At 36.7% G+C, this 21,146-nt stretch overlaps 1 protein-coding gene across 6 annotated transcripts in view; it reads right to left on the bottom strand.

The window, feature by feature from the left end:
- The window catches only part of FAM126B (family with sequence similarity 126 member B), an 84,229-nt gene that overhangs the window by 10,819 nt on the left and 52,264 nt on the right, over positions 1 to 21,146 (bottom strand). For 5 of the 6 annotated variants that reach the window (XM_008687341.2, XM_008687340.2, XM_040642084.1 and 2 more), the window contains 5 exons: positions 15,361 to 15,456; positions 12,327 to 12,443; positions 7,609 to 7,696; positions 2,370 to 2,529; positions 1,438 to 1,605 (listed from right to left, as the gene is read on the bottom strand). In XM_008687341.2, the coding sequence (XP_008685563.1) occupies positions 1,438 to 1,605; positions 2,370 to 2,529; positions 7,609 to 7,696; positions 12,327 to 12,443; positions 15,361 to 15,456 (629 nt within the window). The remainder of the gene's footprint in view (positions 1 to 1,437; positions 1,606 to 2,369; positions 2,530 to 7,608; positions 7,697 to 12,326; positions 12,444 to 15,360; positions 15,457 to 21,146) is intronic. The other variant, XM_008687343.2, reaches the window with a different exon arrangement.

The following is a 21,146-nucleotide window of genomic DNA, read 5'->3' as shown; positions in this document are numbered from 1 at the left end:
AACATTCTAACAATGGTAGTAGATATATCAAGTGGCTGGCTCCTTTAGTCCTCAGGAATGTTGAAAAACAGGCTGTTGTTCAATTTAGGCCAACTCTGGGTTTGACATCTATTCATATACTTATTTTTATGCCTTTTGACTATCTCAGGGATAACATAAAGAGATAGAAAATGAAAAGGGAAGGCTGCATCTTTCACAGGATCTCTGTAAAAAAGCACCAACTCCTTTGGGTCCCTAGATCATGCACATGCAACACTGTTAAATGAAGTTAAGGTCAATGTGGGCAAATGGGCAAGGGAACAGAAGGTAGATTTAGATTCTTACTGAGCATGCTCAAATTTCTAATGCACCAAAGAGCAAGAGACTTCCTTAAGGTGGAAGGTAACTGCTACATATATGTTTGGTCTTAAGTAAAAATATATAACCTATTTTAAAACTATTTGCTATATTTTATTAATTAGTGTAAAGGTTCCATGGTAGCAATATATTAAATAATGAAAAACTATTAGGCTACAGTTCCCTCTTTCACAAAGTCAATTCCTATGGGCATCACATGTAAAACAGCAAATAAATAGTTTTCTATTGGAGAGAAGTGTTCTTTTACAGATGTGGTAGTGACGGTGGCAGTGATGGTGGTGGTGGTGATTTGGGGGGAAAAAATTCTCATTTTGAGATACCTACACTATAGAAACAAGGATCTACTAGGATACCTGAACTCTAAATAATACATTTCAATTTCTGTTTGAGAGCTACAGAAGACAATCATTATTTACAATAAATGACAAAATGTAGTGTGGACCAGTATAACACATTTATAGAAGAAAGAGGCTAGTAGTTCACTAGTTAGACCCAAGTAACTTGACCCACAGATTGTAAAAGTGATAAATACTGGTGTACGCTGTCAAAGAGGTAAGAAATTCTTGTTAACTGACCAACCTGGAATTAGAGATAAATCGGCCAGCTCCACTTTATCCAATTTCTCATAGATAATCTATTAATGTTTTAAAACTTTCTTCACATATATTTAAGGAATATATTATTTTATAAATGAGATTAATTTATATTGACTAAAAGGCTCATGTCCATTGGGTGCATTTTTCCTTTCCTAATGTTAGAATAAACATGCTCAGTAATGAAAAAATCCCAAGCATTTGCAGATCTTTTGGAGACAGGCCTCTGCCTTGTTAGTAGCCATGCCAAGCTGTTCTTTGATTACACAAAATGCAGACTCCAGGCCAGCACAAATGGTTAACTAAAGATTGTACCTGACCTGGCGCTAGGCATATGGGGAGGTGTGCCTTGCAAGGAGGAGCTAATACACCCTGGGATAGTGGAAACACACACTAGAATGAAAAGATGTTCTGCTTGGGGATAGAGAGCCAGGATCCTTCTCCAGCAACTGCCTCACTGACTTCTGCCTCCTCATCTCTGTCCTACCCTCTGTTGTGGCTGCTGCTGAGTTGGGCTCCGGTGAGCCGTGCTCAGGGGTCCTGCGCACCAGCACCTCCCCCTCTTGAACACGTTTGATCCCTAGGTCAGTGGAGCCGTGTTGGATCGGGGAGCCAGGAATACTCGAGTCAGCCTCGTTTGAGAAGTCAAAGCCATCTGGGATTCAACATATAAAATTTTAGTGCTTTTGTGCTGCTCTATTCTTTTCTGAGCATTTTGACCCAGGCAGATAAGAGAATGTATATATGGATATGATAAAAACACAAATACTATTTATATAGTTACATGTGTGTGCACAGCATGCACACACATTAGGCGGCAGATGAACAATGTGAGGTTTGCAAATGAATAGCACAGGAAAATAGGGATCATTAAAGTGGCAATTAATATATCTTAGGCAAGACAGCTTGACTATTCAAGTACCAAAGTCCTACAAAATACTGCTGGATTCAGCACCTCCAAAAAAAGGAAAAGCAAAGATAAAAATCGAAAATACAATAATCAACTCTTTCATGGATAGCTTGTATTTCACCAATGGTTTGGTCAGTTATATAATTTTTTCCCACAGTGCTCATACATGCACCTTTTTTCCCATCATAAAGGCTTAAAGAAACTTCTTATTCTTATTACTAGTTCAAAAAAAGACAAACATTAACTTGATTTTATTTTTTGTTTTTTGTTTTAACATTCATAGAGCAGTCTAAATAACATCTTTCTATTTTATAAAATATATATATCTTTATCTATATCAAAATAAATTCAGGCATTTAAACACATTTCTAGCGCTGTATTTAAAACCTAAATCATTTTAGTTTAGTTTAATTATATAGAGTACTAAATATCATGTGTTAACCTAGTCTATAAAAACAGTGATGAATTTGCTAGAATCCATGAATGAGCTACAGGAATTTTACACTTACCTTCTCTCCTCCATCTATGACGACGGATTGAAGCTGTTGTAATCGCAGTCCGAGAAATCCTCGGCACTGTTGGAGTGACTTCCACTTTAAGTACTTTCTGGCCTTCTTGTGAAGAATCGGGAGCATCAAACGGTAATGAGTTTTTCATGGCATTGGCAACCTAAATGATAATATAAAGTCTGTACATATATACACCGAATATATAATTTATGTTTATTTTACACTTCACATTTCCATAATTTTTTCAATATATATATAAAGTGGTACCATAAAATATAAAAGTACACAATGCGTCAGAAAAGTTTGTACCTCCATTGTTCTGGTTTTTTTTGTTTTTGTTTTTTTTATGGGGAGGGGCAGGGGAAGGGAGAGAGAGAATCTTAAGCAGGCTCCATGCCCAGAGTGTGGGCCAGACACAGGGCTCAAACTCACAGCCATGATGCCCTGAGCCAAAATCAAGAATTGGACACTTAACCGACTGAGCCACCCAGGCACCCCTGTTTTGTATTCCTTTAGGCAGCTTTTAAAATGAGTATTTGCTTTTAAAATGTGAATCACATACCCCACAGATTCCTTAAAGTTGTTCACTTTCAAAGAGAAAAGGCATTTCAAAGAAAGAAAAATTGTTTAACATTTGAACCCTGTTAAAGAAAATTTAGAAGTTTCTGATTCTTCAGATGAAAAACAACAAGCAAAAAACCATCTATGAAAAGCCTACAGCGAGTATCATTCTCAATGGGGAAAAGCTGAAAGCCTTTTCCTTATGATTAGGAAGAAGACAAGGATGCCCACTCTCCCATTATTATTCAACATAGTACTAGAAGTCCTTGCAACAGCAATCAGACAACAAAAAGGGATAAAAGGTATCCAAATCAGCAAAGAAGAAGTCAAACTGTCAAACAGTCTCTCTTCACGGATGACATGATACACTATATGGAAAACCCAAAAGACTCCACCCCCAAACTACTAGAACTTATAGAGCAATTCAGTAATGTGGTGGGATACAAAATCAATGCTCAGAAATCAGTTGCATTTCTATACACGAACAATGAGACTGAAGAAAGAGAAATTAGGGAATCCATTCCATTTACAATAGCACCAAAAATCACACGTTATCTCGGAATTAACTTAACCAGAGATGTAAAGGATCTATGTTCTAGAACACTCCTGAAAGACACTGAAGAAGACACAAAAAGATGGAAAAATATTCCATGCTCATGGATCGGAAGAATAAACATAGCTAAAATGTCTATGCTACCCAGAGCAATCTACACTTTCAATGCTATCCCGATCAAAATACCAATGACATTTTTCAAAAAACTGGAACAAACAGCCCTTAAATTTGTGTGGAACCAGAAAAGGCCCCAAATCGCCAAGGAATTGTTGAAAAGGAAAAACAAAGCTGGGGGCATCACGTTGCCGGATTTCAAGCTATACTACAAAGCTGTGATCACAAAGACAGCATGGTACTGGCACAAAAACAGACATATAGACCAATGGAACAGAATAGAGAACCCAGAAATGGACCCTTGGCTCTTTGGGCAACTAATCTTTGACAAAGCAGGAAAAAACATCCGGTGGGAAAAAAGACAGTCTCTTCAATAAATGGTGCTGGGAAAATTGGACAGCTATATACAAAAGAATGAAACTTGACCACTCTCTCACACCATACACAAAGATAAACTCCAAATGGATGAAAGACCTCGATGTGAGACAGGTATCCATCAAAATCATAGAGGAGAACATAGGCTGCAACCTCTTTGACATCGACCACAGCAACTTTTTTCATGACACATCTCCAAAGGCAAGAGAAACAAAAGAAAAAATGAACTTGTGGGACTTCATCAAGATAAAAAGCTTCTGCACAGCCAAGGAAACAGTCAAATAACTAAGAGGCAGCCCACAGAATGGGAGAAGATATTTGCAAATGACACTACAGATAAAAGACTAGTATCCAAGATCTACAAAGAACTTCTCAAACTCAATACACGGGAAACAAATAATTAAATCACAAAATGGGCAGAAGATATGAACACTTTTCCAATGAAGACATACGAATGGCTAACAGACACATGAAAAAATGTTCAAAATCATTAGCCATCAGGGAAATTCAAATCAAAACCACACTGAGATACCACCTTACGCCAGTTAGAATGGCAAAAATTGACAAGGCAGGAAACAACAAATGTTGGAGAGGATGTGAAGAAAGGGGATCCCTCTTACACTGTTGGTGGGAATACGAGTTGGTACAGCCGCTTTGGAAAACAGTGTGGAGGTCCCTTAAAAAGTTAAAAATTGAGCTACCCTATGATCCAGCCATTGCACTACTGGGTGTTTACCCCAAAGATACAGACGTAGTGAAGAGAAGGGCCATATGCACCCCAATGTTCATAGCAGCATTGTCCACAACAGCTAAATTGTGGAAGGAGCCAAGATGCCCTTCAACAGATGACTGGATTAAGAAGATGTGGTCCATATATACAATGGAATATTACTCAGCCAGCAAAAAGAACAATTTCACAGCATTTGTAGCAACATGGGCGGGACTGGAGGAAATAATGCTAAGTGAAATAAGTCAAGCAAAGAAAGACAATTATCATATGGTTTCGCTCATTTATGGAACATAAGAAATAGGAAGATCAGTAGGAGAAGAAAGGGAAGAATGAAGGGGGGATAAACAGAAGGCGGAATGAACCATGAGAGGCTGGACTCTGGGAAACACACTGAGGGCTTCAGACGGGGAGGGTGGTGGGGGATTGGAATAGGCCGGTAATGGGTATTAAGGAGGGCACGTATTCCATGGTGCACTGGGTGTTATACGCAAGTAATGAATCATGGAACACTACATCAAAAACTAGGGATGTACTGTATGGTGACTAACATAATATAATAAAAAATTATTAAAAAAAAGAAAAATAACAAGCAAAATTTTATTTCTCATAAAAAAAAAAAAAAAAACTAGCCTTCTTTTCACTCCTTTGTTTCCGTAAGGAGAAATTTTCCCTAAACATGTCTGGCATTTTGTCCCACCACTTTCTCTCCCTCCACAAAAAAGAGGAAAGTAATTATCATCAACTGATGCATATTTCTTAAATGGGTAGTGCTAAGCTAGCAAAGATCTTGAGCTGGAGAATTGTATTTCTCCCTTTCTCTCCATTTGGAAAGGACAAGTAAAATGCAGCAACCTGGACAAGTGTGCCAGCTCCGCCAACTCAAACTTCTCCAGGGGGCTGTTCCAACATCTAGACCAGGGGGTGGGGAGGTAAGTCTTTCAATTTAGCTTTAATCAGGAATAAAGCTGATGCCTGTTTCTCTACCTGCCAACTATTTTATCTATCTATCACCTGGCTCCAGATTTTAATAAAGGAGAATTGTTTGCTGGATCCCTCAAAGACCCTGCATAACAAAGGCTTGCTCTAGGCTAGAGATTACTAATATCTTTACCTAGATTACCTTGGAAATGCCATCTCTACTTCATTTGTAAGACTGTTGCAAGGAGAAAAGTATGAATTTACGGAGTCTCACAAATGCACAGTATTATTATGATGATGTAATTATTTTAACTTGTTATCCATTTGTTTTAATATAACCCTTAGAATAAAATTAAGCATGCTGACATGAGGGAAAAAAATGGAAATTCAAATAGCAAAGAATTACTGTAAATGCTACCTCAATAAATTTATAGTTAGCTTAAAATATAAAAAATAATACAAAGAAAATAGCTTTAAAACTTGTACTCTTGGGGTGCCTGCGTAGCGCAGTAGTTAAGTGTCTGCTTTCGGCTCAGGGCGTGATCCTGGGATCAAGCCCCACATCAGACTCCTCTGCTGGGAGCCTGCTTCTTCCTCTCCCACTCCCCCTGCTTGGTTCCCTCTCTCACTGGCTGTCTCTCTCTCTGTCAAACAAATAAATAAAATCTTTTAAAAAAAAAACAAAACTGTACTCTTGGGGTGCCTGGGTGGTGCAGTCAGTTGAGTGTCTGACTTTTGGTTTCAGCTCAGGTCGCAATCTCAGGGTCAAGCCCTGCATTACGCTCTGCACTCAGCACAGAGTGTGACTGAGAATCCATCTTCCTCGTCCTTTGACCCTCCTGCTTGTGCTACCTCTATCTCTGAAAAATGAGTAAATCTTAAAAAAAATTGTAAACTAATATAATAGTAATTAAAATCTACAATATGATATGTATCTGTCAAATAAACTTGGTTAAAAAATTGTACTCTTAAAGTGTTACAAGTAAAAAAAATAAATATTCTTAAAATACCATTATAACACTACAAAAAGCTTAGAAAACACAAAAATTGCAAAGAAAAACTGTACACAGTTGAACCACCTAGACAACCATTAGCATTTTGTATGTTGCTTCTGTCTTGTCCAGATTAAAAAATAGTTGTACTCTAGCCACTTAACACAATCAAGAATTTTTCTTTAGTATAAATTTTTGAATATATATTTTCATCACGTAAACATAAACTTTATCATTCTGTTGTGAAACACCTTTTGTTTTGATTCCTCTGCAATTAGAAATAACACTAATGTGCTTATATAATACATTTTAAAAAAATCGAAGTTTTCTGGGATGTGTTGCTAGACATGGGATGCCAGTTTAAAGAAAACAAACACACATTACTGAACTGCTTCTACAAAGGGATGTTCAGAGTTGTGTTATACTGTTACTGGTAACGGAAAGATTTTTTAGATATATATTTATTTTTTAGAAATATGTTTATTTTGTGGAAGAGTATGAAATCTTTTTATATAGAACAAAATATTAATTGGCTTTCTTGTCTTGCCTGTGGAGAATCTTTTTCTCCATTTGTGCAATACATATTAGTTTTGTTTAAAAAAAAAAAAAAAAACTGGAGGTTTAGAATTTAGATGCTCATGCGGTCAAAAAAAAGAGCCCAACCTTTTTTTAGTGACTTGTCCCATCACTTAAGCTTAGAAAATCCTTCCATCTCTAGAAATCTGAGTAAACGTTTCTAACCTTTTCCTCTTTCTTTTCTTAAAGGATTTCAAAACATTTAATTCTTTAATTTACCTGAACTTTATTTTGATATGTGGTAGTAGAGGATCTAAATCAATTTTGTTTTCTCTCCAACAGTTAACTAATTGTTATGGAATAAACCTTTCTCCCTCAATGATTTAGATTGCCTCATATATTCCATACTGAATACTTTCACTCACTAATGCCCCTTTCAGGCACAAGTATGTTTAATAAAGAATAAATATAATAACTTACCAATAGTGGTTGAGAAAAGAGTTCTAGCTGAGCTCTATAAATAATGTCATCAAGGACTTCTTGGCCAAGGTCCCACTGCCCATTATACCTGTGGAGAAGCACACTATTTATTATCTTAAACAAATATTTCTAATCTTTAACAATAATGTTTTTATTGTTTCAAGTCCTACTATTTTGGTTCTAAAACAAGATTTTCACATTAATTTTTACATCATTTCATTTCTAAACTATCCTACTTTTGTTTACAAGAACAAAATGAAGAGTGGGACCTGGGTGGCTCAGTCAGTTAAGTGTCTGACTCTTGATCTCAGCTCAGGTCTTGATCTCAGGGTCATGGGTTCAAGCCCCATACTGGGCTCCACACTGAGCGTGGAGCATACTCAAAAAAAAAAAAAAAAAAACACACAAAAGACAAAATGAAGATTTCAAATACTAATGTTTAAAATAGCTTACAGATGTCTCTTCACAAATTAGTTTTTATCATGTGTTGATATTTAGGGTAATCTATTTAAATGCATTCATGAAAACTTGGGTTATGAACTACGTAGAGAGACAGTTTTCCAGAAAGAAAGCCAGACCAATTTCCAGACTCCAATTTATTGACTAGTTATATTTGGCTACTTAAAAGTACTAAAAGGGCTATGAACAATTATACACCAACAGACTGGACAACACAGAAGAAGGATAACTTCCTAGAAACATACAACCTACCAGGACTGAATCACGAAGAAACAGAAAATCTGAATAGACCTATTACTGGTAAGGAAATTGAAGCACTAATCAAAAACCTGCCAACAAACAGAAGTCCAGAAGACTAGAAGGCTTCACAGGTGAATTCTACCAAACATTTACAGAAGAATTAATACCAATCCTTCTCAAACTCTTCCAAACAATAGAAGAGGAGGGAATACCTCCATATTCATTTTACAAGGCCAGCATTATCCTGATACCAAAACCAGACAAGAACACTACAAGAAAATAAAATTATAGGCCGATATCACTGATGAACATAGATGCAAAAATCCTCAACAAAATATTAGCAAACCAAATTCAACAATACTTTAAAAGGATTATACACCATGATCAAGTGGGATTTATCCTTGGATGCAAGTATGGTTCAAAATTTGCAATTCAATCAATGTGAAACACCATATTAATAATTATAAAGGATAGGGGCGCCTGGGTGGCACAGCGGTTGGGCGTCTGCCTTCGGCTCAGGGCGTGATCCCGGCGATCTGGGATCGAGCCCCACATCAGGCTCTTCTGCTATGAGCCTGCTTCTTCCTCTCCCTCTCCCCCTGCTTGTGTTCCCTCTCTCGCTGGCTGTCTCTATCTCTGTCGAATAAATAAATAAAATCTTAAAAAAAAAAAATAATTATAAAGGATAAAAAGCATATGATCATCTAAATAGATGCAAAAAAAAAAAGAGCATTTGACAAAATCCAACATCTATTCATGATAAAAACTCAACAAACTGGGTGTAGAGGGGACATACCTTGACATAATAAAGGCCATATATGACAAGCCTACAGCTAACATCAAACTCAATGGTGAAAAGCTGAAAGCTTTTTCTCTAAGATCAGGAACAAGACAAGGATGCCTACTCTCCCACTTTTAAAAATTCAACACAGTACTAGACATTCTAGCCACAGCAATTAGGCAAAAAGAAAGGAAAGGAAAGGAAAGGAAAGGAAAGGAAAGGAAAGGAAAGGAAAAGAAAGGAAAGGAAAGGAAAGGAAAAAAAAAAAAGAAAAAAGAAAAGGCATCCAAAATTGGAACAGAAAGAGTAAAACTGTCTCTATTTGCAGATAACATGATATTTATAGAAAACCCTAACAATGTCACTAAAAACTGTTAGAACTAATAAATACAGTAAAGTTGTACGACAGAAAAATCAATATACAAAAATCTGTTGCATTTCTATACACTAATAATGAACTATCAGAAAGAGAAATTAAGAAAAAAATTCCATTCACAATTGCATTAAGATAATACCTAGGAATAAATTTAAATAAGAAGATGAAAGACCAAATACTGTACAACACCTTCATAAAGACACTGATGAAAGAAATAGAAAAACAAACAAATAAATAGAAAGATATGGTGTACTCATGGATTGGAAGAATTAATATTGTTAAAGTGTCCATAATACCCAAAGCAATACACAGATTCACTGTAATCCCCATCGAAATTCCAATGGTATTTTTCACAGAAATAGAAATAATCCTAAAATTTGTATGGAACAACGTAAGACCCTGAATAGTGAAAATAATCTTAAGAAAAAAGAACACATGGGGCGCCTGGGTGGCTTAGTCATTAAGTGTCTTGCCTTTGGCTCAGGTCATGACTGAGCCCCGCATCGGGCTCCCCGCTCAGCAGGAAGCCTGCTTCTCCCTCTCCCACTCCCCCTGCTTGTGTTCCCTCTCTTGCTGTCTCTCTGTCAAATAAACAAATAAAATCTTAAAAAAAAAAGAAAAAAGAAAAAGAAAAAAAAAGAACACAGCTGGAGGCATCACACTTCCTGATTTCAGACTATATTACAAAGCTATAGTAATCAAAACAGTATAGTATTGGCATATAAAACACACATAGATCAGATGGAACAGAAGAAAGCCAAGAAATAAGCCCACACATGCATGGTCAATTAACTTACAACAAAGGAGCCAACATTATACAACTGGGAAAGGAGAGTCTCTTCAATAAATGGTGTTGGGAAAACTGAACAGCTACATGCAAAAGAATGAAACTTGGACCCCTATCTTGCATCATACACAAAAATCAACCTAACATGGATTAAAAACCTAAATGTGAGAACTGAAACCATAAAACTCCTAGAAGAAACAGAGGCAGTAATTTCTCACACATCAGCCTTAGCAACATTTTTTTAGATATGTCTCCTCAGGCAAGGGAAACAAAAGCAAAAAAACACTACTGAGACAACACCAAAATAAAAAGCTTTTGTACAGCAAAGGAAACCACCAACAAAACGACAAGAATCTACTAAATGGGAGAAGGTATTTGCAATATAGCCAATAATGGGTTAATATCCAAAATATATAAAGAACTTATACAACATTTAAAAAACAAATAATCCGATTAAAAAATGGGCAGAGGACCTGAATAGACATTTTCCAAAGAACACAGACAGATGGCCAACAAGTACATGAAAAAGTACTTGGCATCACTAATCAACAGGGAAATGCAAAGCAAAACCACAATGAGATATCATCTCATACCTGGAATAATGGCTTTTATCAAAAAGACAAGAAATAAGTGTTGCTGAAGATGTGGAGAGAGCAAATCCTGTGCACTATTGGTGAAAATGTAAATTGGTACAGACAGCATGGCAAACAGTATAGAGGTCCGTCAAAAAACTAAAAATAAAACTACCATATGATCTAGCAATTCCATTTCTGGTATATATCCAAAGGAAACAAAATCACTAACTCAAAAAGATATCTGCACTCCATTCACTTCAGCATTATTTACAATAACCAAGACATGGAAACAATATAAGTGTTCACTGACAGATGAATGGGTAAAGAAAATATAGTGTACACACATACATGAATATTATTCAGCCATGAAAAAGGAAAGAAATCCTGCCAATTGCAACAACATGGACAGATCTTGAGGGCATTATGCTAAGTAAAGTAAGTCAGACAGAAAGACAAATACTATTACAGCTCACTCATGTGAAATCTGAAAGGAAAAAACCCCAAATTCACAGATACACAAAACAGACTGGTGGCTACTAGAGGTGGGGGGGGGGGTGGTATAAAGAGTGAAAGTGGTGAAAAGGTAAAAACTTCTAGTTGTAAGATAAATAAGTCTGGCAATGTAATATACAGTATGATGACTAGAGTTAACCATACTGTATTGTATTTTTGAAAGTTGCTAAGAGAGCAGATTTTAAAAAGTTCACAGAACAAGAAAAAAATTCATTAACTGTATGTAGTGATGGAGGTTAACTAAACTTACTGTGGTGATCATTTCACAATATAAATATATCTAATCATTATGTTGTACACCTAAAATTAACACAATCTTATATGTCAATTGTACCTCAATTCAAAATTGTCTTTAATCATTATTATACTTTTATTTTTTTAATGTTTTTAAAAGATTTTATTTATTTATTTGACAGAGATAGAGACAGCCAGCGAGAGAGGAAACACAAGCAGAGGGAGTGGGAGAGGAAGAAGCAGGATCATAGCGGAGGAGCCTGATGTGGGGCTCGATCCTATAACACCGGGATCACGCCCTGAGCCGAAGGCAGACGCTTAACGACTGCGCCACCCAGGTGCCCCTGCTTTTATTTTTTTTTATTTTTATTTTTTAAAGGTTTTATTTATTCATTTGACAGAGAGAGAGAGACAGCCAGCGAGAGAGAGAACACAAGCAGGGGGAGTGGGAGAGGAAGAAGCAGGCTCCCAGTGAAGTAGCCTGATGCAGGGCTCGATCCCAGAATGCCGGTATCACACCCTGAGCCGAAGGCATATGCTTAACCACCCAGGTGCCCCTATTATACTGCTTTTAAATAACAAGTGTATATTCATTTAAAAAAATATTAAAAGGAATTAATATTAGAAAAAGAAGATAATGGGTCCATCATGGAACAAAAGATTCAGTGTTGTGCAACTAATAAGGAAAAAAGAGAAATAATAAGTTTCCAAGCGTTATAAGAATTCACTCAGTTTCATAGTCTATCTACTTACATGGCATAATAAATCCCTGTGAGAAGTTGCACCATGAATTGGGGATCCAATACTATTCGACCACAGAGTTCTTTCCAGTGTTTTTCGTGTTGCCGTGGAAACCCACTCACACAAACCCTAGGAAAATACGGCATTTACCAAGTGTGATTTCCTGATTCGTTAAACATTTTTCCTTTCATAAATTCATTTATTCAGTTATTCATTCCTCATATATTGAGTACCTGCCTATGTGCCAGTCACTGTCCTGGGCCTAGGCATACAGTTATGAACAGACAAAAAGATAAAAATAAAATCTGTGCCCTCACAAAGCATACACTCTAAAGAACTATATCAATAAAAGCAACAACTTTTCTCAATAGCTGTATCTGTCATCTTTCCCCCTCTTTAGAAAAGAAATGTATAACTTTTACACGTCCCAAATTTTATCAGGATGAATTAGTGGGAGATACAGAAATCTCAGAACAAATAAAAGGACATTTCAAAATACCTGATGTCTATGAGGCCATTTTTTTTTAAGATTTTATTTTTATACAATCTCTATACCCAACACAGTGCTTGAACTCACAACCCCAAGATCAAGAGTTGCACGCTCTACCGACTGAGCCAGCCAGGCGTCCCTGTGAGGCCATTTTTATATTAAAGTGCCAGAACAATTCTGTCTTCATCTCATTAAGAGATGCTTCTGGAAAAGTTATGTTGAAACTATCAAAAGTTGTAATGCACCTAAATTATTTTAATCAATTAATTTGTTAAGAATAATTGTAATGGTAAGTGAGTCCAAAAGAAATTTTTCAGTGTTTAGTGCACTATGATCTCTGGAAATTTTTTTTAAAATCTCAATTTACATATATACTTTTGTAGCAGAGATAGACAACTAAGAGATCAAAAAAAAGACTTGTAAGCATAGGGACATCTGGCTGGCTCAGTCAGTAGACCACGCGACTCTTGATCTAGGGATTGTGAGTTCAAGCCCCATGTTGGATGCAGAGTCTACTTAAAAACAACACCAACCAAACCAAACCAAACAAAATACCCACAAAAAACCCCAAAAATACAAAATAAAACCTACAACTTAAAAAGAAAAAAAAAAGACTTGTAAGCATAATTTGACATTAGGTTAAAATTATGTGAGTAAAGTGGTAGGGAAGATCAATTTCAAGGAGAAAAATAATATAATATCAGACTATAAAAGCCTGTTCATCTATTCTTCATATGGATGACGGTCAGTATTTACATTATACACAATTAAAATACTAACCTAACAATTATTTTATTATGTCAATATTTACATACTAGAAATCATACCATTTGCAACTATTTAAGATAAAATGAAAAATTTTAATGTGAACTTATAATGTGTGAGAGCTTTATAGATTTTAAAATTCTTTAGGGGATATATGAACAAAAGTGTGAGGATGACTAAACTCTATCATCATTTTTGCTATTACGAAAATCTATTTTCAAAAAAGTCATGTAGTGCCACAAAAATTAGAGATTTGGCAGGTTTTGTTTTAATGAATCAACAATAGTCACTTATAGACTTATCTGTAGATAGGCAATAAGTGCTTAAATAGTGTACTCTCTTGTTAACAGTAACCAGGTTAGAGACAAGAATTTTCTTAGTCATTAATCATGTTATTAAAGGCAAGTGAAAATAATATAGCTATTTTAAGAGAATCTATAAAATCAAACTTATAGCTAATTTAGATTGGCCTTTCCCCAATTAGCAAAACAGTTTTGTTATAAATAGGACCATACTCTCTTCCCAGGAACACAACAGCATGAACTTGAACAAAGAATTTGTGGGTGGACAGTCTCTTGGGGGGGCCATGAATCCCTATGATCTCTCTGTCCTGGTATTCATATCCTGTATATCCCCTACTAGTGAGTGTGGGTGGGACCTGTGATTTGCTTCCAACCAACAGAATAAGGCAAAGATAATGCGATTTCCATGACTACATGTACATGATTATATGAAGACTGTACTGCAGGTCTTGCTGGAGTCTCTCACTCTTTCTCTGCTTTAAAGAAGCAAGCTACCATGCTGTAGGCTGCCTATGTTGGGGAGACAAAGAGCTGAAGCTGGCTTTCAGCAGACAGCCAACAAGAAACTAAAGCCCTCAGTCCTCTAACTAGAACAACTAAATTCTGCCAACAAAAGTGTTTAATACCTTAACTGAGCCTCAGATAAAACTGTACCTCTAGCCAACATCTTAACCACAGCTTTCTAACACCCTAAGCACAGGACCCAGCTAACGCATGCCTAGACTCCTCACCCACAGAAACTGTGGAAATAATACACGCGTGCTATTTGAGCTGCTAAGTTCGTGGTATGTGGCAATTTGTTATGAGGCAACAGAAAACTAATACAGCATTTAACCTTTTTGGAGGGGCTCAGTTTCCTCAAGTCAGTATCAGTTGGACAGGAAGAACTCAGAGTTCCTTCTATAATTGAAATTCTGTGATGCAAAAGCTACTCTGGCTCCAAACTGATTTATATTACTTGAATTTTTTTTCTATAATGGACATTTAAATTTCAGCTCAGCTCTGTCCAAATTATTAGAAATTCTGATTTAGTAAAGACTAGAATACACAAATACAAATGAGACATACAGATAAGTGGCACTTCTGTTAATCTTATCCAAAGCACAGTTATTTGTAAAATATATAAATGAAAAAATTCACATTCCTTTAGACTTTCTCCACATATAGGACTATTTATTCAAAGCTCTCGAAGTGATTTCTAAAACCTGGCATACAGACAGTGATTAGGTGTATCACTAAACCACCCTAACTTATGACATCTTGGCTTATCTTGATGTTCAGCTAGAAAATACTTCTTTAATGCTGAAATATTTTCAAAAGTCATGATACATGAGGGATGGTATGGATTCCTACAGGAATGTAAGCTTCCTGAGTTTTGTTTACTGCTATATCGCCACAAATTAGAACAGCACCTAGCCACAGAATATGTGCTCAATAAATATTTGTCAAATAAATGAATATGAAAGCTAATGATAATTATTCTTCTCACCTGGAGCCCATCCGACAAAGAGACTGGTAAGATGAAGCAGGCATATACACAATAGCAGAATTATAACACAACATGAGAAAACTCAGGACTTCAAACCTAGAAAAAATAAAACAAAGGAAAAGGGTTACAAACAATTATTTCTACTAAAGACTATGATTTTTTTTGTTGGGTAGTTATAGCAAGAATGTATGTTAATAGTGACCTTCCTGCTTTCTCAATCAGATTGTTGTGATATCCTGCTCAATGATTTCCCTGTTTCCATTTTCCTTATTAAAGGTCACATCCCTTGCTACCATCTATATTTTCTTCATCCAAAAAATAAAACATTGTGCTTGAACAGATGACTCCCTATTACATTAACCCACTGTTCCCATTGACTAAATGATAAAATCCAAACTCATCAAGGCATAAAAGGCCTTAAAAATCCACCCTTTGGGTGCCTGGATGGTTCAGTTGGTTGGGCATCCAACACTTGATTTTGGCTTGGGTCACGGTCTTGGGATCCTGAACTTGAGCCCCACATCAGGCTCCGTGTTCAGCGGGGAGTCTGCTTGACGTTCTCTCTCCCTTGTCCCTTTTCCCTGTGCTCCAAAAATAAATAAATAAATCTTTAAAAAAATAAATAAAATCCACCCTCAACCTACCTCTCCAACCTTACTTCCCTCCACTGCCTATTACATACACCACACTACATCGATCTTCTGACCACTCCATGAATATCATAACTTTTCATAACTTCTTGCTTTTTTGGAGGCTGCCCTTTCTTACTAGAACATACTTTTTCACTTGGGCCATTCAGGCTTAGGTTTCAAGTGCTGGCTCAAATTTTTAACTTAGACATAAAACCGTTCTTAATTTTCCTGGCTGAAGGAAAGAGTTCCCTTTGTTGTATAGCTCTAATATAGCATTTATCCAAGGGAATCATAATTCCTTGTCTTCACCTCTGTCTTACCTATTTAATAAAAGCAATTTTACTCATTTAGCTTATCATCTTTATTTCTAGTGTCCAGCACAGTGTCTAATAATTATAATTGCTCAATAAATTTTTATTGAATGAATAAATGATTTTATTTAATGAGTAAAGATTTTTTTTTTTTTTTTAAGATTTTATTTATTTATTTGACAGAGAGAGAGCCAGCGAGAGAGGGAACACAAGCAGGGAGCCCGATGCGGGGCTCAATCCCAGGACCCTGGGATTATGACGCAAACTGAAGGCAGACGCTTAATGGCTGAGCCACTCAGGCACCCCTAATGAGTAAAGATTTCTATTCTTTCTTTCTTTTTTTAAACCAGGGATTTTTTTTTTTTTTTAGGATTTATTTATTTGAGAGAGAGAGGGAGAGCAAGAGTGAGTGCACACAAGCAGAGGGAAGGGGTAGAGGGGAGAGGAAGAATTAGACTCCCCACTGAGCAGGGAGCCTGATGTGGGGCTTGATCCCAGGACCCTGAGATCATGACCTGAGCCCAAGGCATATGCTTAACCGACTGAGCCACCCAGGTGCCTCTGAGTAAAAATTTCTTAATCTATACAGTCTCTAAGGAAGTGGTTCCTTAACCTGGATGCACGTTACTGTTACTTAAGGGCATTTTGGAATAATATATTCCTGTGCCTCAACCCAGACTGACCCAATTAGAATCTATGAGGGCATGACCCAGGAAAGCTGTTCTTCTAAAAACCTTCCCATAGGTGGTAGAGTATATGGAAACTACTTTTGAAACATTTTTTATAAGTCTGAAATTATTTCAAAATAGAAAGTTAAAAACTGAGTTGAAAGTTGAAAGTTAAATAAAAAGTTAACTGATTGTGACTTGGAAGCAGTCACATCTTCAGATCCCTTCTCCTTCTTATGCTGTAAGGTTTATTGAAGATTTATTTTTTTAAAGGATAAGAGATTTCTACTTGAGAACCACCAAGCACAACTGTGGTTTGGAGTGAGGGTTAGGGGAGGGATACCATACTGAAAACAGGAAAATTAAGTATTTCTTACTGGACATTGAAACTCGAAGCTTTTCTTCCCTTCTTGGCCACCAGAATGCTAGGCCAGCCCTCTAGTTGAGAGACCAGAAGAGTTTTCTCTAGGGAATTTGACCACCCTAAGAAGAAAGACTTAAGAGGTACAGATTTGGGAGGTTCTCCAACTGAATGGTTCAGTGAAGTTCATAGTCAACTAGCCCTACTCACAAAGTCAGAGCTGTTCATATTTTATTTCCTTTCCTTTGTCTTCTTTAGTATAAGGGGGTGGGGAGGATTATCAGACATCTGAGGAACTCCACTAACATGAAAATGAAATCAAAATAAAGAAATATAAAAAGGGGGGGCACAATTTGGAGGAAACACAAAATATACAAAGGAAAAAAAAAACTTTAAACAGGGGAGCCTGGGTGGCTCAGTCATTAAGTGTCTGCCTTCAGCTCAGGACATGATCCCAGGATGCTGGGGTCGAGCCCCACGTTGGGCTCCCTGCTCAGGGCAAGCCTGCTTCTCCTTCTCCCTCTGCCTGCTGCTCCCCCTGCTGTGCTCTCTCTCTCTCTCTCTGTCAAATAAATAAAATCTTAAAAAAAAAAAAAACTTTAAACAGAGTAAATTATCATTAATAGTCTCAAAAATATAAGAGATGTTGTTTCTAGGGGAAAAAAAAAAAAACCCAACCAGGATCTATTTTAAAAGAACACTTTGAAAACCAGAAAAGCTAGATATATAAAATATAACAGCAGAAATTAGGAACTCAAGAAAAAGACTGGTGGATGAAGTTGAGAAAATACCACAGAAAGTAAAGCAAAAGGAAAAAGATACGACAGATGGGAGAGAAAAGAGGACCACCCCAAGAGTTCCAACATCCAAATTATAAAACAACCAGAAGACAGATAGTAAAAGACCAAATAAATAAAAGACAAATAATAAAAGACCAGATAAAATGGAGAGGCTGAATTAACAGAAACAATTCAAGAAAATTTTCCATTCTAAAGGACATGAGTTTCTCAATCAAAAAGGTCCACCTAGTGCCCAGCACAATGGAGGAAATAAGCCTATACCAAGAAATATCACAGTGGAATTTCAGAATACTAGTAAAAAAGAATGAGGCTATAGGTACAGGAAACAGATCCATGCAGGAAAAAGACAAAGGGAACCCCAGGATAAGAGTGAAGGGAAAGCCCAAGATAGTAAAGTGTATACCAGGTAAAGAGGACAATACAGTCCAGACTGGAGTAAAAGTCAAAAGGCTCCAGGAACCCGTTTCGTAGGAAAATGAAATTGATATGAATGAAGACTTACAAGGAGATTTAGACAACTGACAGAGAATTTACAGAAGTTAAAGTATAAAGCAAATAATAAAGGAAAAAAGGACAATTATGAACTCCAAGTAAATCAAAAAGATATTCAGGAAAGGAAAAGTAATCCTTTAATCACGAACCTCAGGCAAACAAGGGAAGCTTCAAATGAACCATGGTCATTCATAGTAATAACAAATTTGAAAAATGAGTTCCCCACAGTTACAACAGAGCTACACTGAGAGGACAGGAGAATGAGAGAAATAATGAGCTAAATCTTTATCTTTCGTAGGGATAACTTGTTAGATAATGCCCAAGACTGAAAAATTAAGAAGCAGCAAGTTCCTCAAAGATGTGGAAGTAAACATTAAAAGAGTTAGTTAAAAGCAAGATTTCTCAACCTTAGCACCATTGGCATTTTGGGCTAGATAAGTGTTGTGGGGGATCTGGCCCAGCATTGCAGGATAAGCAGCATCCCTGACCTCTACACATGAGATGCCTATAGCAGCCCTCCCTCCCACACCTAATTGTGACAATCAAACAAATCTCAGGATATTGCCAAATGTTTGCTGAAGGCAGAAATGCCCTGGTTGAGAACCACTGGTTAAAAGTTGTTATAATATGTGGCAAAGGGGAAATGGAAGGGGGGAGGGAAAGAGCTGGAGATCACAGTTTTTCTTCATAAAGTGTATAGAACGAATGCATGCTTAAATCTGAAAACATATATCTGCATGTGCATATGTGAATAGTTGACAAAAACTAAAACATACAGCAAAGACAAACAGTAGCACAGTGAGATGGCTGTACTCAGAAAGATGGATACTGCTTGTGGGAATGTATAATGGTACACTTACTCTAGAAAACATTATGACAGTTCCTCAGAAAATTAAGCATTGAATTCTCATATGACCTAACTATAATGGAATATTATTCAGTCATACAAAAGAAGTAGTGCTACACAGTACCACATAAATGAATCCTGAAAATGTGCTAAGAAGTCAGACACAAAAAGCTATATATTGTATAATTCCATTTACACGAAAAGTCTAGAACAGACAGAATTCTACAGACAGAAAAGTAAGATAGGTGGCCAGGGGCTGGAGGGTAGGAAAGGGGAGTTTCTTTTTGGTGTGATGAAAATGTCCTGGAATTAGGGGCGCCTGAGTGGCACAGCGGTTAAGCGTCTGCCTTCGGCTCAGGGCGTGATCCCGGCGTTATGGGATCGAGTCCCACATCAGGCTCCTCCGCTATGAGCCTGCTTCTTCCTCTCCCACTCCCCCTGCTTGTGTTCCCTCTCTCACTGGCTGTCTCTATCTCTGTCGAATGAATAAATAAATAAAATCTTTAAAAAAAAAAAAAAAAAAAAAGAAAATGTCCTGGAATTAAACAGTGGTAGTGCACAATCTTATAAATATACTAGAAATCACTGTATTGTACACTATATGATAGGGGGTGAATTTTATGGTATGTGAATTATATCTCAATTAAAAATAATTTGAGGGGCGCCTGGATGGCTCAGTCAGTTAAGCATCTGCCTTTGGCTCAGGTCATGATTCCAGGATCCTGGGACTGAGTCCTGCATAGGGCTCCCTGTCCAGCAGGGAGTCTGCTTCTCCCTCTGCCTCTTCCACCCCTGCTTCTGCGCGCACACACCCCCGCACGCACACTCTCTCGCTCTTGAGAAGATGAATAAAATCTTTAAGAAAATAATAATAATTTTAAAAGCCAATAATTAACTAAAATTGTGCAAGGTGTAAAATACAGCGCAGTTTTCTTAATATTTTAAAAACTCTTGCAAATCACTAGGAAAAAATATATAGTTCAATATGAAAAATGGACACAGGACATGAATATGCATTTCACAGGTCAGGAAAAATAACTAGTGAATTAATGTACTAAAGGTGTTCATCCCCAGCCATAATTAAGGAAACGTCAAGTAAAACAATGTAACATCAATTTTTAAAGATCAGATTGGCAAAGACTAAAAAATTTGAAAATACCAATACTGGGGGTTAGTATGAGGAAATAGGCCTTCTCAAACTACTGGTAAGAGATTCAGTAGGTGTAGATGTTAAGGGGAGGGCAATTTGGAAATACTTACTCAAAGTGAAAAAGGAGATATTCTTTAGCTCAGCAATTTCATTGCTAGGAGTTTATCTTATGGATAACTTTGGTGCTCCCGTGCAAATATATATACAAAAAATAAGTAAAACAAACTGAGTTCCTTGCAATATTGTTTATATTAGCAAAAAAGTGAAACAACCTAAAATTTAGTTGATCTAAAGACTAGCTAAAGATCTACAGATCTTTAACACTGGCTAAAAAGAGATGGTACATACATAGAACGAAATACTAAATAGTCATTAAAAAAGAATTTGGAGACCTCTATATGCTGTTAGAGAAGTCTAAGACTTATTCTTAAATGGAAAAAAGTTACAGAATCCAGTGTGTATGGGCCTGCATATGTTTAAGACTGAGTATATGCTTTTGCATGCAGTAAAATTTTCTGAAAGAAC

This window comes from Ursus maritimus, unplaced genomic scaffold, assembly GCF_017311325.1.
Source record: "Ursus maritimus isolate PB19 unplaced genomic scaffold, ASM1731132v1 scaffold_1, whole genome shotgun sequence".
Classification (NCBI taxonomy): domain Eukaryota; kingdom Metazoa; phylum Chordata; class Mammalia; order Carnivora; family Ursidae; genus Ursus; species Ursus maritimus.
The sequence above is the reverse complement of the archived record's forward strand: the minus strand, read 5'-3'. Positions and strand labels throughout refer to the sequence as shown.